We start from the raw sequence: 19,626 nt of genomic DNA, 5'->3' as shown, positions 1-19,626 counted from the left end.
CAAAAAGTTCTCGGCCTCACCTAGAAAACGTTAGGGCAGTAAAATTTTTCTTACACTATTTTTTAATATAGTCCTCTCTAACTGCAATGCACTTGGTCCAGTGATGTTCCAGCTTTATTTTCCCATTGTGGAAGAAGGTTGCATCTGGACCCCCCAGATTGGCCTATACCGCATAGATGACGTCATCATTACCATCAAAACGTTGACCACATAAGTGGAACTTGAGTTTAGGAAACAGGTAGAAGTCCAAGGGTGCTAGTTCAGGTGAATTGGAAGGGTGGGGTTAGACTTCAAAGCCAAATTCGTTTGCTGCTGGTGCTTTCCTCCCTTTTCTCTTTGACTGTTGTACTCAACTGTCGCAATTCTGTTGAATAGTACTCCCCATTGATGCTTTAACCCCTTCGCATGTAGTCAATTATGATTACTTCCTTACTGTCCCAGAAAACAGAGGCAAAAACCCTGTCAACGGACGAAACTCGCTAAAACTTCTTGGGGGGCCGGGAAAAATTCTTCATCCATTGTTTGCTCTGCTGTTTTTATTCGGGCTGAAAGTGGCGAACCCAGCTCGTCTTGGGTTACAAATGTTTTGAGGAAATTGCATGGATTGGACTGAATTCGTTCCTTGAAATGTCCAGCCTGTTTAACTTCTGATGTTCAAAAAACATTAGAGGCACCCACCATGCAGACAGTTTTTCATCCCCAGGATGTTCGACAAAACATTGTGAACTGAGTCATAACACAGGCCAAAGAACCTGCTACATGTTGGCCAGTCTCAAATCTGTCATTCACTACCATGTGATGGATGGCCTCAACTGGATTGTCTGTGGTGCTGATTTGTGGCATCCTGACATATGTTCATCTTTTGTGCTCTCCTTGCCGCGCTTGTAGCTAGTAACCCATTTCTTTATAGTTGAATAAGAAGGGGAGTCATCACCGAGTGTCTTGACCATGTGTTTATGGATGTCCTTAGGAGACATCCTTTTTTACCGATACACTTGATCAGAGCTCACGCGTCTGTTGCGGCCATTTTGTGATTTTCCCTCACCCGCCCCATTTTCATGGGGCGTCACGTGCTTATTAATGAATATAAAAATTTGAATTTTTGTGTGCAGTGATGTAAGACGTCATAGTATACAGCTATACCAAAGAATAGGAGTTTGACCTTTATTTTCCAGGTGAGGCCGAGAACTTTTTGAACACCCCTCGTATTATACAGTGTAATAACTACTAGACTGAATTGCCAAAGAAAGAAAACCAACACCTGTGGTATAACTATGGTATCAGCGTCGCGTTTTACAATCAGTTTAACTTACTAAGGTGTGGTCATTGCAAACAGAGCTCTGGGGTTTACATTTTGAACGATTCTGTTGGGAACAGACGTAACTTTCTTGCAAGACCTTGTATACTAAAATGTTGGTCATCAACGCTAAACGGAAGATATCTCCACTCCATCCGTGGATACGATGGTCCTTTATCGTATTTTCCTAACATGATTATGGTAGCCGCGGCGCTTGCAGTAACCTCACGGCCGTCAACCCCAAAGGATAAAAAATTTGGCAGAACAAGCATGGACCAGTTGGCAGCGTTCACTGAGTCCTATTTCAGCAAGTGCCAAATGAACGAACTAAAAAGGTTTCAAAAGGCATCTTGTTACCATGTTGGCAGAGAAAAGTATGTTCTCAGGTCATGTTCATCACACAAGTTCATCCAAACAAAATTTTTCGGAGCAGACCGCCGTGGTCAGATGTCACAAGCTTGCTCTTGGAACACGCGATAGGGTTAAACTGTGCGACCCAGATTTATTTATGGACCTGTGCACGTGTCCACTATACACCTGTTTTTTTTGGCGCCAACCATATTCATAAATGTTGGAGGCTTGGAAAACAGACATCATTAAAATCTTTACCATGGGCGCTCAAGCACTTAGTCGTAAACTATATTCTATGTAGGTATTTTATACATCCATTCTGCCCTTGATTTTATTAGTTTGCACCGTATATTATATGCAATGTATTACACTGTTCTTTCGATACCTGATGTAAATGTTTTCTTTCAGTGTGCCCTTGCTTTGAAAACGTACTTTACTATCTAAAATGTTTCGTCTCTCTCTTTGCACTATCGACACTACAGGGAATATCATTCTGCCTTTAGCCTGTGATATTATAGTACACCATTTAACCCATGTGGGTAAGAACATGCAGATAAAGATGACGATCATCCATGTATTTCTGCAGCCTGTCCCAGCGACCCACGAGCTGCACGTCTCCGGCTCCATCAACGGCCGGGAGTTTGACCTGGCCGGGCGGGGCACAGGCAACGCAAAGGATGTAAGTATGCCTTCAACTGTGATGAGAGGAAAAACAGATTATGATTTAACACAATGTCTGTCCTTTTCACATGTGTTAAACAAAGTAGTAGTGAATAAACATAATTGCACGCCAATCGTACAGGGTATAGTTTATGGCAACAACTATTAAACAGCAAGACTCCAAGACCAATTTATCCTAAATTTATGACTATTATATTTTATTGATAACATAAGAGTGCAGTTATCATCTTTACGTTTGCAGTATTTGGTCTTTTGGAACAAAGCTATTGACCTGTGTGTGTGCAAACATGGTAACAGACATGTTAAACTGAGACAGCTTATAAACGTGAAATATATCAAAGTACACTTTCGGTACTCATTTATTTGATTTTCATCGTAGCAAATAATTATCAAATAGTAACAATGGATAGTATGAAGAAGTATATAATACTACCTGAGTCACACTGTTCTATCCCGCTGTATTGCAGGGTTCAGAGGAGATCCAGGTGAAGTCCACCAAGGGTGCTCTGGGTTTCTCCCCGGTCCTCCTGGTGCCGAACCTCGGGTACGGCTTCCACCAGTACCTGCCCTATCCGGACGGGATGTCGCCTTTCCAGGCCGCCGCGGACGACGGCTCGGGGTAAGGGATAGAGGTGTTTTTACCCTCGCCAATATTGCAAAGTGTTTATAATTTTGGAGCCTTATAATTATAACTTGTGTGTGTGTGTGGCTGTCTGTCTGTCTATGACTAACGAGAAAATGCTGTAATACCATAGTGGTAAATGACTGAAAGAAGAAGAAAAAAATTGACGGACGTTTCATACTTGCGGCGTTTGGAAGTTTAATAAGTAAATGTTCAAAATATTAGGTATAGAGGACGCAAATTAGGGAACATTTACACATCAGATGATAAAATGCTACTATACTTTACATGGTTTGTTTCAGGTACGTAGTCCATCGTACATTGCAGTTTGAGGACGGTGGATCTGTGACGGGGATCTACCGATATTCCTACGACGGAAGCCACATCAAAGGAGAGTTTAACGTATGTTATATAGCTTGTTGTATATAATAACTTCACCTTCTAATCAAATTGTTCGTCATGTTTTTTTTTCGTTGGTATATTTTGTTCTACATGTTGAATGGTTGAAATACTAGTGATTATACCGTATCTCCCCTTCCAAAAATACGTACAAGTATCTGTATCTGTATAGCCAGTATAACACGCTAGCTGTAAAAGTAATACAGGCCGGTAAGTTAGTTTGAACAACCTGTATGTTTCAGGTGACCGGGAGCGGTTTTCCCGCTGACGGCCCTGTGATGACCAACTCGCTGACGGCAGTGGACCCCAGCGTGGCCACGGTGTTCTGTCCCAACGACACCACTGTTGTTTCCACCATTGACTGGAGTTGCACGTACGTGTGTTGTCAGACTTGATTCATTCATCAGCATCAAAAATGAAAAATAGTTTTGTTTTGTTGAGAACTGTTAAATGTGGGAAAATTTTCGTCGACACAATTTTAATGGATATCATTTCAGTACCTCAGCTGTGCAGATCTGGTTAAATGGCATTTCTAATGGATCCGAAAAACGTGATTCAGCTAAGTTATAAGAAGTTAAAACTTCCCACAGACAGGCTATAGCGTATGGTAATTAAAACTAAATGTGTACCTCCCTTTGTATCCTTACACTTACAGCACTACCAGTGGCAAGCGCTACCACGGCACTGTGCGGACCAACTACACCTTCGCCAAGCCGATCGCCGCCAGCTTCCTGCAGCAGCAGCCGATGTTCGTGTTCCGTAAGACGGAGCTGAAGGCCTCCGACACCGAGCTCAGTCTCAAGGAGTCCCAGAAGGCGTTCCATGGCCTGTGATGTGTCTAGTACGGTTGTCTTGCGTTTGCGTAAATGCACTGACCCGAGTAATATTGAAGCCACGGTACGGCACACTATATAGGGTGCCTGTAATGTCTAGATCTCGAAACAGCATTTTCCTACTTTAAGCGAATTTTTACATGTTTTATATATATGACAATCTATTTTCCATGCACTGTACCTCATTCTGGCATCTAACAGTAGTAATGTAAACTACTGTCATACATTCTAATACACTTGATAGAATAGTCCAGATTTGTCTGAAAAAAAGGAGTTTACATCTCTGTTAGTCTGCTGGTTTGTGAGAAAACTTCAAGTATTTTACCTTTCAACGTACTGCGTTTTAAGCTGTTGCCGACATCATGATCGATGCAGTTCAGTCGAAGATGGGGAGGTAAATATCTGTTTTGTGATGAAAGTCGACAATACTTCGGCGTGGAGTTGAATGATTGAGAAAAAAACCGTGTCCGTTCTACTGGTTATGTTATGCATTCACTCAATGTTTTCTGTTAGTATATTGTTACCACAATAATTATTTCATCTCCAGATTGCAGTCTCAAAAATACCAAGTGATGTCAGTTACGACAACACATATATATTACATGCTTTGACGTAAGCTTGTGGAAGCTAAGCGTCCTATTTGTATGTTAACCAACTCTAGTACAGTCATTACTCATATACATTGTGCAGTGTATTATCGACACATTTTCCGTCGACAATAAATAGCAATTAATTAAGTCACTAAATCTAAATTACAGCAGAACTATATCATTAAATGGTTGATTGGTGCGTTCTACGTGAGCTAAATACTGTGACGTCGTAGTTTAGTGCGTCTAGGTCAGCACTTGAAGGGTTTCCGGCCGCCATTGCATGTTGTGGTGCTGGCTGCCTGGCGCAGGACGGCTGTGGTGCTCCTCAGGTCCCGCAGCAGGCCCCTGCCGTCCCGCAGTACCGCGCGCCGCCAGTCTGCGGAGCCGGACTTCTCCTGCAGGCGATAAGCAAGGCCGTCTTGTGGTTAGACTTAAAATGTAAAGGTTCTTGGTTCGAATCCCTAGCAGACCCCAATGTTGTGGTTTTCGGGGAAGACATTGTACAGTAACTTCACTTTACTGGCAGGTCAAAATGAGCACCTATAGCTTCAGTTAACGTTACGTTTGGGACGTCCTCTGATTAGGGATGTAAAGTTAGCGGGCACATGTTTGAGGAGATCCACACCTAGACTACGTTAAAGATCCCGTGAGTAGTATGTCATGAATCCATACGTACCCTTCGCGTCTCCTGGACCCTTCGCTTGTATTGATCTCTCATGGCAGTGTCCACAGTGATGAACTCACCAACAAACGCCATGCAGTGGGACAACTTCTTTTTCTTACGCTGTAGACTGTTAACCTATCCAAAGAAGAAGAATATGAGGACATAAAAGAAAAAGAATTGCCGATTTGAAAATAAAAAAGGACGACAAAAAGTTCTCACATGTGCTCACAATCACCTTGTTTAAGTTACCGGTACGTAGTTTATTTGTTGGCTGAAAGCAAATTGCAATTACGAAGATGTGGAAAACATGCAAGTGACAACGACAGCGATTGTAACATCGGCTAATTCAAATACCACGTGTAGTGCTGGCCATAGCTAGACACGTTGGATTTGTCTAAGTTTGATGTCGCAAGATGTACCCTTTCTATGATATAAAGTACCGTGCATAAAAACTACACTCACCAGTCCCTTGGCGATGTCCCCGTACGTGTCCATGGCCTCCACCTGTTGATAGAGTTTCCGGTAGACAGGTCGCGGGGCGGCTCTCCCGTCCCTCCTCATCTGCCGCCGGATCTCCTCCATAGCGGCCTGAAACACCCTCAGCTCCGTCAGAAGGAGCTGCATACGTTCTACTGGCTGTGGGATGAAGGAACGAATGAAAGAATGGCTTGTTGAAGGGAAGAACAAATGAATGAATGAATGAATGAATGAATGAATGAATGAATGAATGAAAATGAATGAATGAATGAATGAATGAATGAATGGAGAATATGAGAGTGCAATTTACATGTAAGAAACAGAAGATGCTTCCGAAATATTAATCTATTTGTTTATTGAGCTTTTTTTGAGGAGGGATTGGTATAACAAGTCTATAGTCGGCTTTTCCATGTCTTGTTAGTCGTATCATTATCGCAAATGTAAAATGTGTGGACAAATGTCGACTCTTACCTCTGTGTTCTTGATGATGTACCTACTGAAGAGCAGTTTTGAGCTCTCCACGTTATCAGGCGTCAGTGTCACGTTATTCTGGCAACAAAAAGATGTGCAAAAGTCTTAAAAATTGGGAGGGCTGAATTATTCGAAAGGTTGTACAGATTGTGGGTTTGATCTGAGTTTTCCACGAATATATATATTACACAGTTTGCAATCTTGAAAGATGTAATGGAGGCTTCTGTTACAAAACGGTAAAAGGGAAGGGACCAATGATCTTGTCAATTAGTTGTTATGAAGTCAGCTGAAAACAATATCAAGGCACCAGAGCCGCCTTGCGAGATAGCTAAGAATTGCAGAAGAACAACTGAACACTTACATATAGGCGAACTATGGCCCTCTGTCTTCTCGCCATGAGATCTAAAGGCCCGCGGGTCCTGTTGACGAGCTTGCATGCAACGTAGGCGGGATTCGTCCTCATCGTTTTACGCGGTCTTTTTCTGGCTTCCACCGACGCGAAGGGCAGAGCTATGGTCGCCACGCACACCAGCACAAGCAGACGCACGTGCGCCGAACGTACCAACTTCTGTAACCATGGTGAACAGAACGTTTCACGTGACGTCATAGGAACACCACATAGCGCGTGGGCAGAACGCACTGCGTATAGCACTTCTACAGATCATATTGTCGAGGTCGTGTTGGTGTAATCAATGATAATACCCGTCTGCAGTTTTAAAATGCTGTGCGGGAAAATATACTAGTACATTGTATCGACTGTAACGGACAAAATTCTGATGCAACATTGACCAAATATCCAACAAAAACCGTGGTTTCGCGCAGACGCAGTAGATTCTGCCGACGTGCTAGCAGCAAAGAGCCTATCACTGAATAATAGTTCACACATTTTATTTTTCAACATCCAGAGATGTTCTGACCCTACGGGTCCTTGAAATGCAATGCAAGGCCAGCAACATGGCGCCTGGCACCTTCCCGCTTCATTGTTATGTAAATTGCATTGGAAACTCTGCAAAATGTACATCCAATGCAGTCGTCCAAAGTCAACATTTTATTTACTCAATGGCTGGCTTCCAACTTTCTATTCATGTGTAAGGTGGTAATATCGAATTTGCACCGATCGCTAACCAACATGTATCTTTTACACATTGTGAGGATGTGAGATGATCACAGAATAAAATTTTATGTGCTATTTCCGCTCACAAAGTAAAACGCCTTCTAATAAGCTTTCGATCAATTTTGCTGATCCTTCTCAAGTTGAAACGATCAGGATCAGACTGGAGAAGAATCAGAGCACTGATGAAAAGCTTGTCGGTAAGCGCTTTAATCTGTGTACGGAAATAGCGTATCAAATTTTCTTATTGTACCGTCACAGATAGACCTTTTTACAAATTTGAAAACACACATTTGCGTACACAGCAAAAAAGGGTTCCACACTTTTGGTAAAAATAACTTCAAAGTGGTTGCGTCTAAGATCATTTCTGAAGTAAGACGATAAAGCAAAATCCAATGATAAAAGGAAAGACTTGGTAACGTACTAAAGCGTACAAATAATTTGATCACAACATGTGACAAAGCTTGTAAAATACAAAGGAAGTAAAATCTAATCAGTCTGCGCTAAAAGAAATTTCCCCCATTCTCAGGCTTCCATTCTGGTTGAATATAGCTTTGTAATTTCAATGTACATATAAAATTAAGAAAATAAAAAAAAAAGACAGAAAAATTAGATAAACGTGACATACGCACCATTTAAATGTACGAATAATAAAAATGATAACAAAAAATTCTCACCTGAGAAAGCATTTGTTCAACTTCGAGACTTGTCCGCTGTACGTATCTATATTACCTCTGTCAATGGCGGTGTTCAAAACTTCGTTTGCCTGTTTTATTCCATACCATGGGGTCTTTTTAAAGCCTAGCGCGTAAGCATTTTCCAAATTCGTCTCAAAATTATCGGGAAAATTTGAAGAGAGCTATGTCACTCCTATAAGTGGATAAACCCTTTCAAATCACTTCTACATTTTCATGCTGGGTGTGGAAGATATATTTTATGTAATTCCCCCCATCTCTATCCATTTCATAGAAATGACCTAGGGTAGAATTCGAAACAAAAAGTTGAATCAGATAGAGCCACTCAAACAATTAAGTATTCATTTATTCGTAAACGCTTGGATCAAAATTCTCCGTCAAAAATGTCCCCTAAACGAAGTCTATTCTGTCTTGTTATGATTACGCAACGGCTAGCAGTAAATGATAGATGGCTTACGTTTACGACCGGATCTAGCTTACGTTTCTTTTTGCTCATTATGTGCTGTTTCCTGATCGCATATCCGTTTTGATTATACATGTATCATATTTCTAACAGTCGACCTTCCGTAATCGGGTACAATGAACACTGAAAACAGCACATATGAGTCATACAAAATCCCAACTCATGCTCAGGACGGTAAATGGTAGGTGGGTTTGACACGACATCGATCATTAGAAACTCTCGGCATTATAGTGTTCCAGTGAATCATGCTCTCTATTTGACGTATTTTCATTTCATAGAGCAGCGAAGTATGCTGTAATTACTCCTCCGCATATTTGAACAACTAACAAAAAACCTTTCATTCTTAAGTGACAGGAACTATTTCAATTAATTTCTTTCCCGGTATACAGCGACATAGTTACGATATACATAGTTATTCATAATTAGGTGTGGACCTATTCGTAAAGCTTACAAAATAGCACTGACAAATATACCATCTGTGACTCGATGTGGTGTGCTGTTTTTTCAGTACAACTGACGTCACTTCTATCCTAGATATCTGACGCCACATCTATTTTTCTAACCTTGACTGTGATCAATACAAACAGAGCTGTCACGACGAATTTTATTCACTAGACCAGTTCCGTAAAGAGATCATGTAGACCGGTTGACATTATTATAGGAGAATTGAAGAACATTTTCACTTTTAATTCACTAATCCGTTCCGCAAATTTCAGTCCTTGCTGTCTGAAAATACTTCAGTACCCAGGTGAGGTCATTTCTAAGTTAGACCTCACATATTATATCATGTATTATTAGTTCTATATGCTCGTACATATTTAACTGCGTCAAGAAGCGAGAAGAAGTTGAACATGTAAATAGTAGATCGCATTAGTATGTATAGTTTAAGTGCAATTGCTGTATCTTTCTCCTTGTCTATTCATGACCTGTACTTAGCTTGTTAAGAGCACAAATGTACAATAAAGGTCTTTCATTCAATTATAGGGCCTTCCAACGACTACGCTCCCGATCACTCCACAACCAAGATCGGCGTTGGGTCCTGACCGACTTTGATTTTTCAAACTCACCTAATTCAAAGACTCGTAGTCAGCTTCACCAAGAAAACCCGACCACAGATGACCTTGCTCACAACTAATTACCAAATTGAACATAAAGTACTTACTAGATGGTGTGTTGTGCCGAAGGGCGATTATACAGACTTTACAGATGCAGATACGGTCTGGAGAAATTCGGGAATAGGGTCGTCTATGTGTGAGAGGGGCTTAAAACATCCAGTACTACACAGAGAAACAACATCACAGTGTGGATGTATCTACTACATCCCCTTTTCTCCTCATTCCCGTTCTTGTCCAATCTTTTTTTAGCTAAGCACACTCACATTCATAACTAGAATCTGTGTTATTAAAGCGATATTCTGGGTAGCATGCGTCATCTCCCATATCTATACAGTATCAGAAAGTTATTTTTGATAACTAAATAAGTCTGATTAATATGTACACATACGTTTTTGTTGAATGAAAGGTGCAACCAGATTGCAATTATTTCTTCCATTCACTATTAATTCTATTTTTGTCCTCCTGTCTTTTTTGCTTCCATTCCCACCATTCCCATTGTTCCTTTAAAGTAATCCGAATACACACAACAGGGGTTTTTCTAAAAAGGGGAATAAGGGTGCTGCTCCCTTATGTAACCAGTCAGCTCCCTTATATCTGTAATCAATTTTAAGTTTGAACCCTAAGTGGCTACTTACACACCATGTAGTCTTTCTCAAAATGATATTTTGCCAGTAAATATGTAAACACAATACAACAATGCATTCTAGCATTACAAACTGTGTTACTCTTATTAAAAAATCCTCCCTCAGTCGCTTCACTCCCTTGCCATGCTTGTGATCTTCTCCCTCATGCTAAATTTTTCTAGAAAAACCCCTGCAAAATATACCTTTTTCACTGTACAGCGCAAAATACATGTACACGCACATAGACAGTCATGTGTTAAAATCTTTTATTTAATCAAGCTATCTTTAAACAAATGCAACATATTGCATAATGCACTCTCTTTTAATCTGAAGAATCATCGTTAAACAAAACACTCAATGGTTTTCTTATTCCTTAGCACACCATGCTCTTCAAACTATTTTACTAGCACCGCTTCCTCCATATGGACAAAACCTCTTATCAGATTACGTCGATGAAAGTTAGACATCCGGGTAGAACATTGGGTACACATGTAATATAAAGTGAATCAAACAACTGAATAAATTCTCTAGTCTCAGAGAACATCCGCTATCATTTATCAGTGACTGAGAAAGATGAAAGAAGGCGGATGCTACCTTAAGGCACTACAGAGAGCTTATTTTGTTCGATCTCATCTCTTTATTTTAAGCTGGTATAATCTATCAGCTCCTTGGTCTTAAACATTTAACTAACATGTAGGATTTCCTATTTACCATCACGAAGTGTGCGTTATATGAAATTATCTTTATCACCATTAAACGGTGTCACTATATATCCAAATATTGGGTACTTTCTGTCCAATGTCGCTATCACTCACAACACAGTCTGCAAAAGTATACATGTACATGTAACGTTACATATCCTTTATACGTCTTGAATACGCCCACCCACCTGTATGCGAAGTGTGCGTGGTTTAAATGTTTATCAGTCATTGGCTTTTTCACATCTAATCTCCTACCGAGAGTGGTTAATACGCCAGTAGCAAAGGATGCCGGGTAATGTTTTGGCAAACGTCAAATTTTGCCCCATTTCCACAGGATGATCACCGCTGGACAACCGACGAGCGACCAAAAATTATTGGTCATCAATATCATTGACAGACCAGGGAGATTATTCGGCGCTCGCTGAAAAAGCGTTGAGAGATCTTTATCATTTTTGAACGCTCAACGTTTTCTCAACGGTTGCATCTAGAGCTGTACTTCCCCATCTAATATACTATGGCTATGACTGTGTTGACATTTTCGCGACATGTAAAATTTCACTGTTTTGGTTTCTTGACATTTGAACATGTCTACTACTTCGGACAGGGAACGCCTTTCCCGTAACACTTCCCGACTTCCCTTGCGGTGGTTCGGAACGTCTCCAGTGTGGATATGACGTCAAAGCCACGTGATCCGTGGACCAGCTTGGTGATGTCGTCCAGGAGCCCCATGTGTAAGACGCCGAACTTCTTGCGAGCTTTGCCGCGTAGCTTCTCAAAAGGCTTCTTCACCTGTAAGAATACAAGGATGTAGATTCAGTGTTGTAACGTTTCCAAGGGATGTAGCTACGTATACGGCCGGACTCTGCACCCCGACACCGGCACACTATAGTCATATTTCCAAACCAACCCCAGTCCCTCCCTTCAAACAGAAGTTGTCATATGTTGTATCTTACACGTATGCGAGGTCACCAGCACCTTGAGATAAAACTTCCACAATGTTTTCAAGACATCTATTCAATAGACAACACGTGTATTGTGTTGTGTTGTGTTGTGTTGTGTTGTGTTACTCGTGTTGAGGAGTAGTACTGTACTGTGCTCCCACTTACACTTCGCTTCAGCTTCCTGACGACTTTTCTCATCTTCCTCTTGTACCGACTCTGAAGACCATCGTATTCCTCCTGGCTCAGGGAAGGCACGAATGAGAAGCACTCGGCTGCTGTTTTCTCCAGGGCGTCAGAGATGTTATCGAGCTGCACACACAGAGTAAAAGAACGAATGTAGTACTCAGACGTACTACAGCAGTGTGCAAAAGCATTTAAGTACAGTTCAATACAGAGGTTAATCAGGCAATAGACGAAAAATAATCATATGTAGGCAATGCGATGAAACTCTACTGGTACTTTAACCAAGAGACGGGGGCAGGTATAGACTTCCAAGCACTTTTGACCCAGCGCTTACGGTACACCGTGACGGAGACTTACGTGAATGCTGAGGGAGCTCTTTCTCTTCTGCAGCGACTCAACAAGCTTGCCCAGGTCCGTTTTCATCTCTGTGTTGTCGGTGACGATAGGACTCTTTTCCAGAATGCCTAGAACTTTTGCGGCGACCCCCATTTCCTCTGTCATCAGCTCCATTCTCTGGAATGGCTGTTGGGATTTTGAAAGTTAGAATTATTTTGGATTAAACATATAAAAAAGATCCTAACAACAGTAGAGATAAGTTTTGGCAAGTGCCGATGATCTTATACGTAGCCATGCCACTTCATTATCAAACGTAACTTATTCCAATCAGGACTTCATTTGCATAATTTATGAGGAAATGCTAGACTATCTTTCTTTGTTTGTTTAAAATACGACTATTATTGGATGGAGAATAGAAACAACTTATATAATACATGCAAATGCGTAATCAATGAGACAATGAAGCATTTAAGTTTGTCAATCATAAAGGTTAACATATTATTTGGCGAAGGTATAAGATCGTGGAAGTCTATTATGTTTCGTTATTTGTTATTGATTTGTATTCTTCTGTTTCAATGGTAAGCCTTAAATTAGTAATTTGCCAGAGTAACGTTGTCCACCACCATGTTTTGTACTCTTTATGTAGTTTAATAAAACAAACAAACAAACAAACAAACAAACAAACAAACAAACAAACAAACAAACAACATACATCCGTGCCGTTCATGTCAGCTTTGTTGATCATCAGGGAATCTTTCCGTCTCCTGAAGTCTCTCGGCCGAATCTTCACGACCTCTTGAAGAGCTTTTTTCTGAAAAGAATAAACCAAAAATGCACATTCACAAAAGGTTTCTCTCACTGGTACGTCATGAAAATACCTGCGTCGGCCAAAATGCAAGTAATGCGCGTTGCCTGCGAAGCAGCGTTTGGAATATGCGTGGGTGGCGACTGACGCACGTTGTATCGGATCAACGAACGAACTGTGATAATATACGTTAGCTCACAACTCATTTACCTCCCAATGCTTTGGAACCAAACCTTTGATTAACAGTTTGACAGAGATGAATAAGAATTGACTGAGGGCACGTACGTTGTACAGAATTATGCGAGACGAGATTCTAATTCGATTCAGAACCATCATTTTAATGATTTGGATTCAAACACACAGTATTCCTTTAACCTTTGATTCGGTTTCTAGCTTTCCGCTATCCGTTTATATTGAGCACGAGCCATAAAACTCAGCTGTCTTGTCACGGAAGCGACTCTCTCGTCAACAGTTGGGTCTATCATAACCTGCTTGGAAAATTCCTGTGATGACCTACAAGATGAGTGTTATACCGCACTGTATGTCCCGTACTTACGTATTTGTCATTGGAATCGTTTGCTGCTGTGTGGAAGCCAGCCAGCGGGTCCTTCTCCTCTTGGTAAATTTTACACATCAGCTCAGCAGGATTCATGTCTTCATCCTGCTCCGTCTTCTTGCGGTCTTTCTTGCGTCCCGCTTTTCGTCTTCTCCCCTCGCCCTTCGCTTCTGCGAGCTCCAGGACCAACATGGTCAGTACAAGGCATACAGCGATCCCGCGCAGATACATTGTTACTCTGGGAGAAAGGAGAAGTTAGTTATATAATTTTGTTTTCCTTCGTTCAACAATTAAAATTAACAGACTCAAGAAGAAACGTAGAGGGGATAGCAGCGGGAGAGACTGATAGAACGGCATGGCACTTAAGAATAACAAAACTAATAAAGAAGGGTGGAGAAAACTAGTCAAGAAATCCTCTGTGGTGCCCCAACGGTCAGATCTTAAGTAGACTGAGGGATAGATGACTGATGAGGCACTCGGGCCCGCGCGATTATTTACTACCTATGTAGAGCGTTGTTGCAAGAGAGACGTTAGAACTAGGCTCGGTTCCATAGTGTATATACCGAGGAAATGAGATGGTAAGTCGCCGTGATTCATTCAGGGAAATGTGAAGAGCGGAAAAACTAAAAATGACCTCAGCAAAATTACATTTTATTGAATTTTCTACAGTTCTCCAAACGTTTGCTTTCAAAGCAGTAGATAAAGGTCAAACTGGTGAGCTACAAATGTATGGATGGTAAGCCTGAGGAAAGTATCAATTAATGGGAGTGTTGTTATTTCTGTAACCAAATGTATTCAACGTATGTGCCAAAGGCTGTATTCCTCCCCATAAGCCCTTATATAAGGTCATGCCCCCTTTTAGCAGTTGTGTGGGCGGGGAATCCCCTACAGCGCCTGCGCATGTGTCATGTGAAACTACGTTTTACCGTGGTGTAGGCGAGAAGCCTCCAGTGCAAACACTGAAAGTCGTGGTACATGTTCAACAGCTCAAATTAGCGCTACCCTCAAAGTAAACGTCGGCCGAAGGTTGAGTATAGGAAATAAGCTCCCCCCCCTAAATAAAAACATAAACGCAAAAAACGCCGGCCTCAAGATTTATTTGTAGTCAATGACCGGTGCAAATCACGTGACTACTAGGGCTGACAATGAGTAAACTCCAAGCAGGTGGGGTCAAAGATTGTAAGTCTGTTACGAGTACGGAATACCGTTCATTGTTAGCGTTTGTTTTGGGTTTACCAACAATGTTTACTATAAAAACATTATCCGTACTGAAAAAGAATTGACATAAAAAGTCTCGGATTTAGTTAGACAAACGATCGTTCTTTGGAGGACGTTGCAAGTTACCAGTACTTATATACATGTAGCGCAATTGTTAGCAATAATGGGCTTTGCTGGCTTGAGACCGCGGAAAATTCCACTTCCTGTCGGCGTACACATTCGATCCCTACCCACTCTCCTACTATTACTTCCATCATTTCTCCCCTCGTCCCCTCCTATCTCTCCCCAGCCCGGCATTCGTAGCCCCGTCAGTGTGTGTGTGTGTGCGCTCGTGACGGTGGCGACTACCTCATTTTCTGTGTTAGTGTACACAGACAGGAAGTGGTCTTCTCTCTTCGGAGCTTGCGAAGAAGAGAATCATGTCCACCTTGTACACTCTACTTCAACAAGTCTGAAATTTAGGTTACTTCCGTGTAGCAGAAAATAAGGTTTCCGACTCGACCTTTGTTCAACAAGCACCTGAGAACTTTTGTCTCTACATTACATCACCTTATAACTAATAAAGCAATCCGTCAACTCAAATCTTGGTAAAATACATTTGTACTGACCCTAGTAGCATTGACTAGTTCGTCGCATCGTGAAAACACATGGATTATTCGGTAGAAAACTCTTCTATTAGCCGCTACATGTTGTCATGACAGAGTTTAGGTACACAGAATGGGGAAACGAAGTTTGTTACAATGATTACACCTAGTCCTGCAACTAGAATGTAGGAAAAACACCAGAGAGAATTACGGTCTTACTAGGGTTTAACTACAAATGCTAAATCCTTTATGATTTGAATAAAATAGTAAGTTCAACTGGTAGAGGAAGAAAATGCCTACAAGAAATATTTGGTGAACTCGGAAAAGTATGTAGATATTATACACATACAATGATCATGACTTACAATAATGTATAAGCAATCATCATTCAAGATAATACTCCATGAAAAGCACAACAGATACACATGAATTTCTGTCACAAAGATACAAATACTTCATCAATGAGGAAATGATTGAAAAAAGATAATTGATAAATCGAAGAAAGGCTGAACTATACCTGAAATTCGGAGAACCTCAATACTTGATAGACGACAAAATCGTGGCATTTTATACTCCAAGTCATGTGTTTCCCCAGATTTGAGTATAATTTTAGTACCTGATTCATCATCATTGTACGGGACATTTTCAGTTCACCGTTTGAATGACCAATATGCTGAAATCCAGGAATTTGTGCTTCTGGGAACGATGCGTCAGTGGGGGAAGTCCCGTTCCCAGGTCAGTCTGTGCAATGACACCTGTTGGATTCTATTTTCACAGCTAGAAAGTACCTTGTGGAAAATTCCACGCGTAATTTTGACTCATGGTCAAATAGTAAAACGAGAAGCTAGAATGGACCCCATCACACCCAATCAAGGACGGGAAGCGATGAAAACCAAGTTATACGCAATTCAGGTTAATTACGGTCGACCTGTAATTTGATCCGTAGAAAGAGGAAGAGCTACCGGAAATGTGGCTTTCAAAAGGTCACATTTTGCCCTACAATATAAAATAGCCTGCTAAAAAGTACAACATTTCCCTACAGCATCTCATTATTCATACTTAGGATCTCGTCAAATTCGTACGATCGTAAACTTAGGGCATTCTTGAGATATCCGTGCATACATACATGTAGTACAAAATCTAGCTGCGTTGTTACGAAAAAAAAAGCCTGTCTTGAATCTTTGTCGGCATTTGGTTCTGTCACAGCCTGCTGGAAAATTCTACGACACGAAAATTGTACGGAGAATGTGACTGCACCGGGCGGTAAATCCCCAGCACGCTTCTTGTTACGGAAACGATTAAGTAACAGTTTGAGTTTGTGTAGGCTGGGTCAAATTACAAACCTTGTCATGGAAACCTGCGTCACACATACATTTACATACTTTCTATAGAATAGTACGATCTCCTTATGTCTGACCTCACCAAAAAGCCCAAACTCTTCCTTATTCATGCATGTAGTCTGTGAAAAGAGGCTTCGCTAAATAAGTTGTACCTTAATTACATCAATTACGTATGGACTGCTGTGCTCGGCCACACACATGGCACAGTGCACATATACGTTGTTTTTTTTTAATCATGGTGCCGCACATTTACGTTGTAGATCTGAGAAGAATCGGGTGCAAGGGTTTATTAATGATTAACCTATTGTATCAGTTTCTATCGAAACCTATGGCATATGGCACGATCGTCGCGGAATTAAATAAAATATCATCTTAGAAGCATCGTACGCTGTATGTGGCCAGATTCCTAGACCCTTGACCTCCTGTCTTTCTGTCTGGATTTGAACATGTACGAGACACGGTAATCCCAGGGTACATCATTTACTGGCAACCCGTTTTCATTCAGCGAAGTACAGTGTACAGCCGACCAAGGGTTGCGCTATCAATTTGCATCTAATTCCGAGCCCTTGAGAGAGGATCTGGACAGGAATATCGCGTCGGCTTTCACAGGCGAGAAAACAAGCTCGTGTGACAGGAAGAGCTGTAAAGTTGCTGACATATTTCTATAGGCCTGCGTCAAATAATAGATGATGGGGGGGGGGAGAGTAGAGAAAAAACAAGGCAATCAGAGATGGCGACCTTCACCTGTTACCTATGCCGCTCTGTGACATCTTTGGTCCCGCAGACAATAACAACAGCACTCAGCATGTATAGCAACACTGTATCATGTGAAGTTAAACACACCCAAGAGAGAGACAGAGGCTTACAGACAGACACTCCAATAACAACATTTCTCTCCCTCGTCCTGATATTGCTTATTAGTAACAGAGGAGTCTTTCAGAGTCCTGGAGGCTATCATATGTGTGAAATTAAATCATTTGAGGACATGATTTCATTTTACACATATACGTCACCTCCAGGTTTCTGATAAATTCGTGATTGAATTCTAATTTCCAACCATATGGAAGACAATCTCTACACATAATGATGTTAACATGACAACAAGCCATAAGCTTCTGGGTACATGTAATAGAACAGCGCGTGCCGTCGTTCCTTATGCCATTGGTCGGTGTGACTGATTGTTTAAGGCCACACCGATTTAATTTTATGGATGACATCCGCGCGCGCATTGATTTTCGCCCGATCTCAAAAAAAAAAAAAACATCACGTCTTCCGAGGCTCTGGACTGGCTTTAAGCCTGGGTAGTCCATGGTAGTCAGAGACAATACGGAGCCGGGCACCCAGGCTACCGAAGCTCCACGACTCAAGAACTCAGTACATACGTACAGTACCGATTCATAAATTCCGAAAAAAGCCAGCATGTATACGTCACTATGTAATGCGCCAAATTCACAATACCAGCTTTGTACTCCTGTGGTTTTAGTAGCATTTTTATTTTTGGCCGGATTTTTCTTTTTTTCGCCCGCACGCACTAGTTTGGGGGTCTTCAGAGGATGTCATCCATAAAATTAAATCGGTGTGGCCTAACCTCTGTGAACATGAAGATGTTTTTTTCCGTATGTCAGCCTTACCTTTAAGACTTACGTAAAGCCATTGTCACACATTCGGAACACCAGCCGATCAAGGTTGGCTAAAGATCGAGCAGTCTCGCCAGATTTAGGTCACGCCTACCTTTCGCTAATACGAATCGAATCGGAATTGAGTTAAATTTGAGTCAAATTTCACTGCCAACTACTCTCCGACAACACCAGCCGACCCAGGCGACCCTGCTCCGGACCTACTTCTAACCATTCTTCAACCCCCAGCCATCCTGGAGTTCGGCTAGTGTTCGAGAGGCCACATTCGGCTCTGTGTGACAGGGGCTTAACTTTCAGACATGTCGGTGCCAGAACGTTGGTCGTTTCCACGCCGACAAGAACGTTCAAAACACGACCTTTTGTTCACCAATGAGAACTCGATGGACACACATCTATCGGATATCATACCTGTGGACTGAATTGAACTATAATTGACAAAAGCTCGAAGTATTATTCACGGAGGTATGAGATCTCCGTACTCTCGTTTGGATTTCAGGGCGCAATACAAAAGGAGCACCCGGCAGCGATTGCTGGTGTGGCGCACTCCTCATTACACGTTCAGAAATCCATTCTTGTATTGCTAGGGGCTGACACTAATATTTCAATAAAACCATAACCATACTAAAGGTCAGCCAGTCTTTGATGAAACCTTTAAAACAACTTTGATCTTTCCGGTGGTAGAGAGCATGTTTAAGGTGCAGTGAGGCAGACAGAGATTTACATTAAGATACGACATGAGGATTACAGCCAGCTAGCCTCCCATTTGGCCGCGTTGTTGTGATAAGCGTATGTTTATGACCTATGAGGCAAAATGCTGAAACTAACTGTCGTTGGATTTCAGTAAACCCCGCGTGTAGCACACGATGTTTAAGTTTATAACATCAACATTGTATGGCGATTGTAATGCTAAATGTAAAGATTCCCGGGGCGTGG

General features: G+C 41.5%; 3 protein-coding genes across 3 annotated transcripts in view; 1 reads left to right on the top strand and 2 right to left on the bottom strand.

Moving 5' to 3' along the window:
- Positions 1-4,781, top strand: part of LOC109478403 (GFP-like fluorescent chromoprotein dsFP483) — a 4,919-nt gene extending 138 nt beyond the window's left edge. The window contains exons 2-6 of the mRNA XM_019779932.1: positions 2,235-2,327; positions 2,797-2,948; positions 3,254-3,353; positions 3,593-3,723; positions 4,006-4,781. Coding sequence (XP_019635491.1) covers positions 2,235-2,327; positions 2,797-2,948; positions 3,254-3,353; positions 3,593-3,723; positions 4,006-4,183 — 654 coding nt within the window. The 3' untranslated portion in view covers positions 4,184-4,781. The remainder of the gene's footprint in view (positions 1-2,234; positions 2,328-2,796; positions 2,949-3,253; positions 3,354-3,592; positions 3,724-4,005) is intronic.
- Positions 4,782-5,021: 240 nt separating this feature from the next.
- LOC109478477 lies at positions 5,022-8,256 on the bottom strand. Its single transcript, XM_019780014.1, has 6 exons — positions 8,174-8,256; positions 6,747-6,953; positions 6,386-6,463; positions 5,900-6,073; positions 5,450-5,572; positions 5,022-5,168 (listed from the first exon to the last, which is right to left on the bottom strand). The coding sequence occupies exons 1-6, from the start codon at positions 8,183-8,185 to the stop codon at positions 5,022-5,024; spliced, it is 741 nt and encodes a 246-aa protein (XP_019635573.1). The 5' UTR covers positions 8,186-8,256.
- A 2,482-nt stretch (positions 8,257-10,738) lies between these two features.
- On the bottom strand, positions 10,739-16,384 carry LOC109478466. The gene is made up of 6 exons (XM_019780001.1): positions 16,234-16,384; positions 13,915-14,152; positions 13,266-13,364; positions 12,575-12,739; positions 12,200-12,343; positions 10,739-11,882 (listed from the first exon to the last, which is right to left on the bottom strand). The coding sequence occupies exons 2-6, from the start codon at positions 14,143-14,145 to the stop codon at positions 11,685-11,687; spliced, it is 837 nt and encodes a 278-aa protein (XP_019635560.1). The 5' UTR covers positions 14,146-14,152; positions 16,234-16,384; the 3' UTR covers positions 10,739-11,684.
- Between the last annotated feature and the right edge of the window lie 3,242 nt (positions 16,385-19,626).

This window comes from Branchiostoma belcheri, unplaced genomic scaffold (genome assembly GCF_001625305.1).
Source record: "Branchiostoma belcheri isolate BF01 breed outbred unplaced genomic scaffold, Haploidv18h27 scaffold44, whole genome shotgun sequence".
NCBI classification, from domain to species: Eukaryota; Metazoa; Chordata; class Leptocardii; order Amphioxiformes; family Branchiostomatidae; genus Branchiostoma; species Branchiostoma belcheri.
Note: the sequence above shows the minus strand (reverse complement) of the source record. Positions and strands in the feature narration are given on the sequence as shown.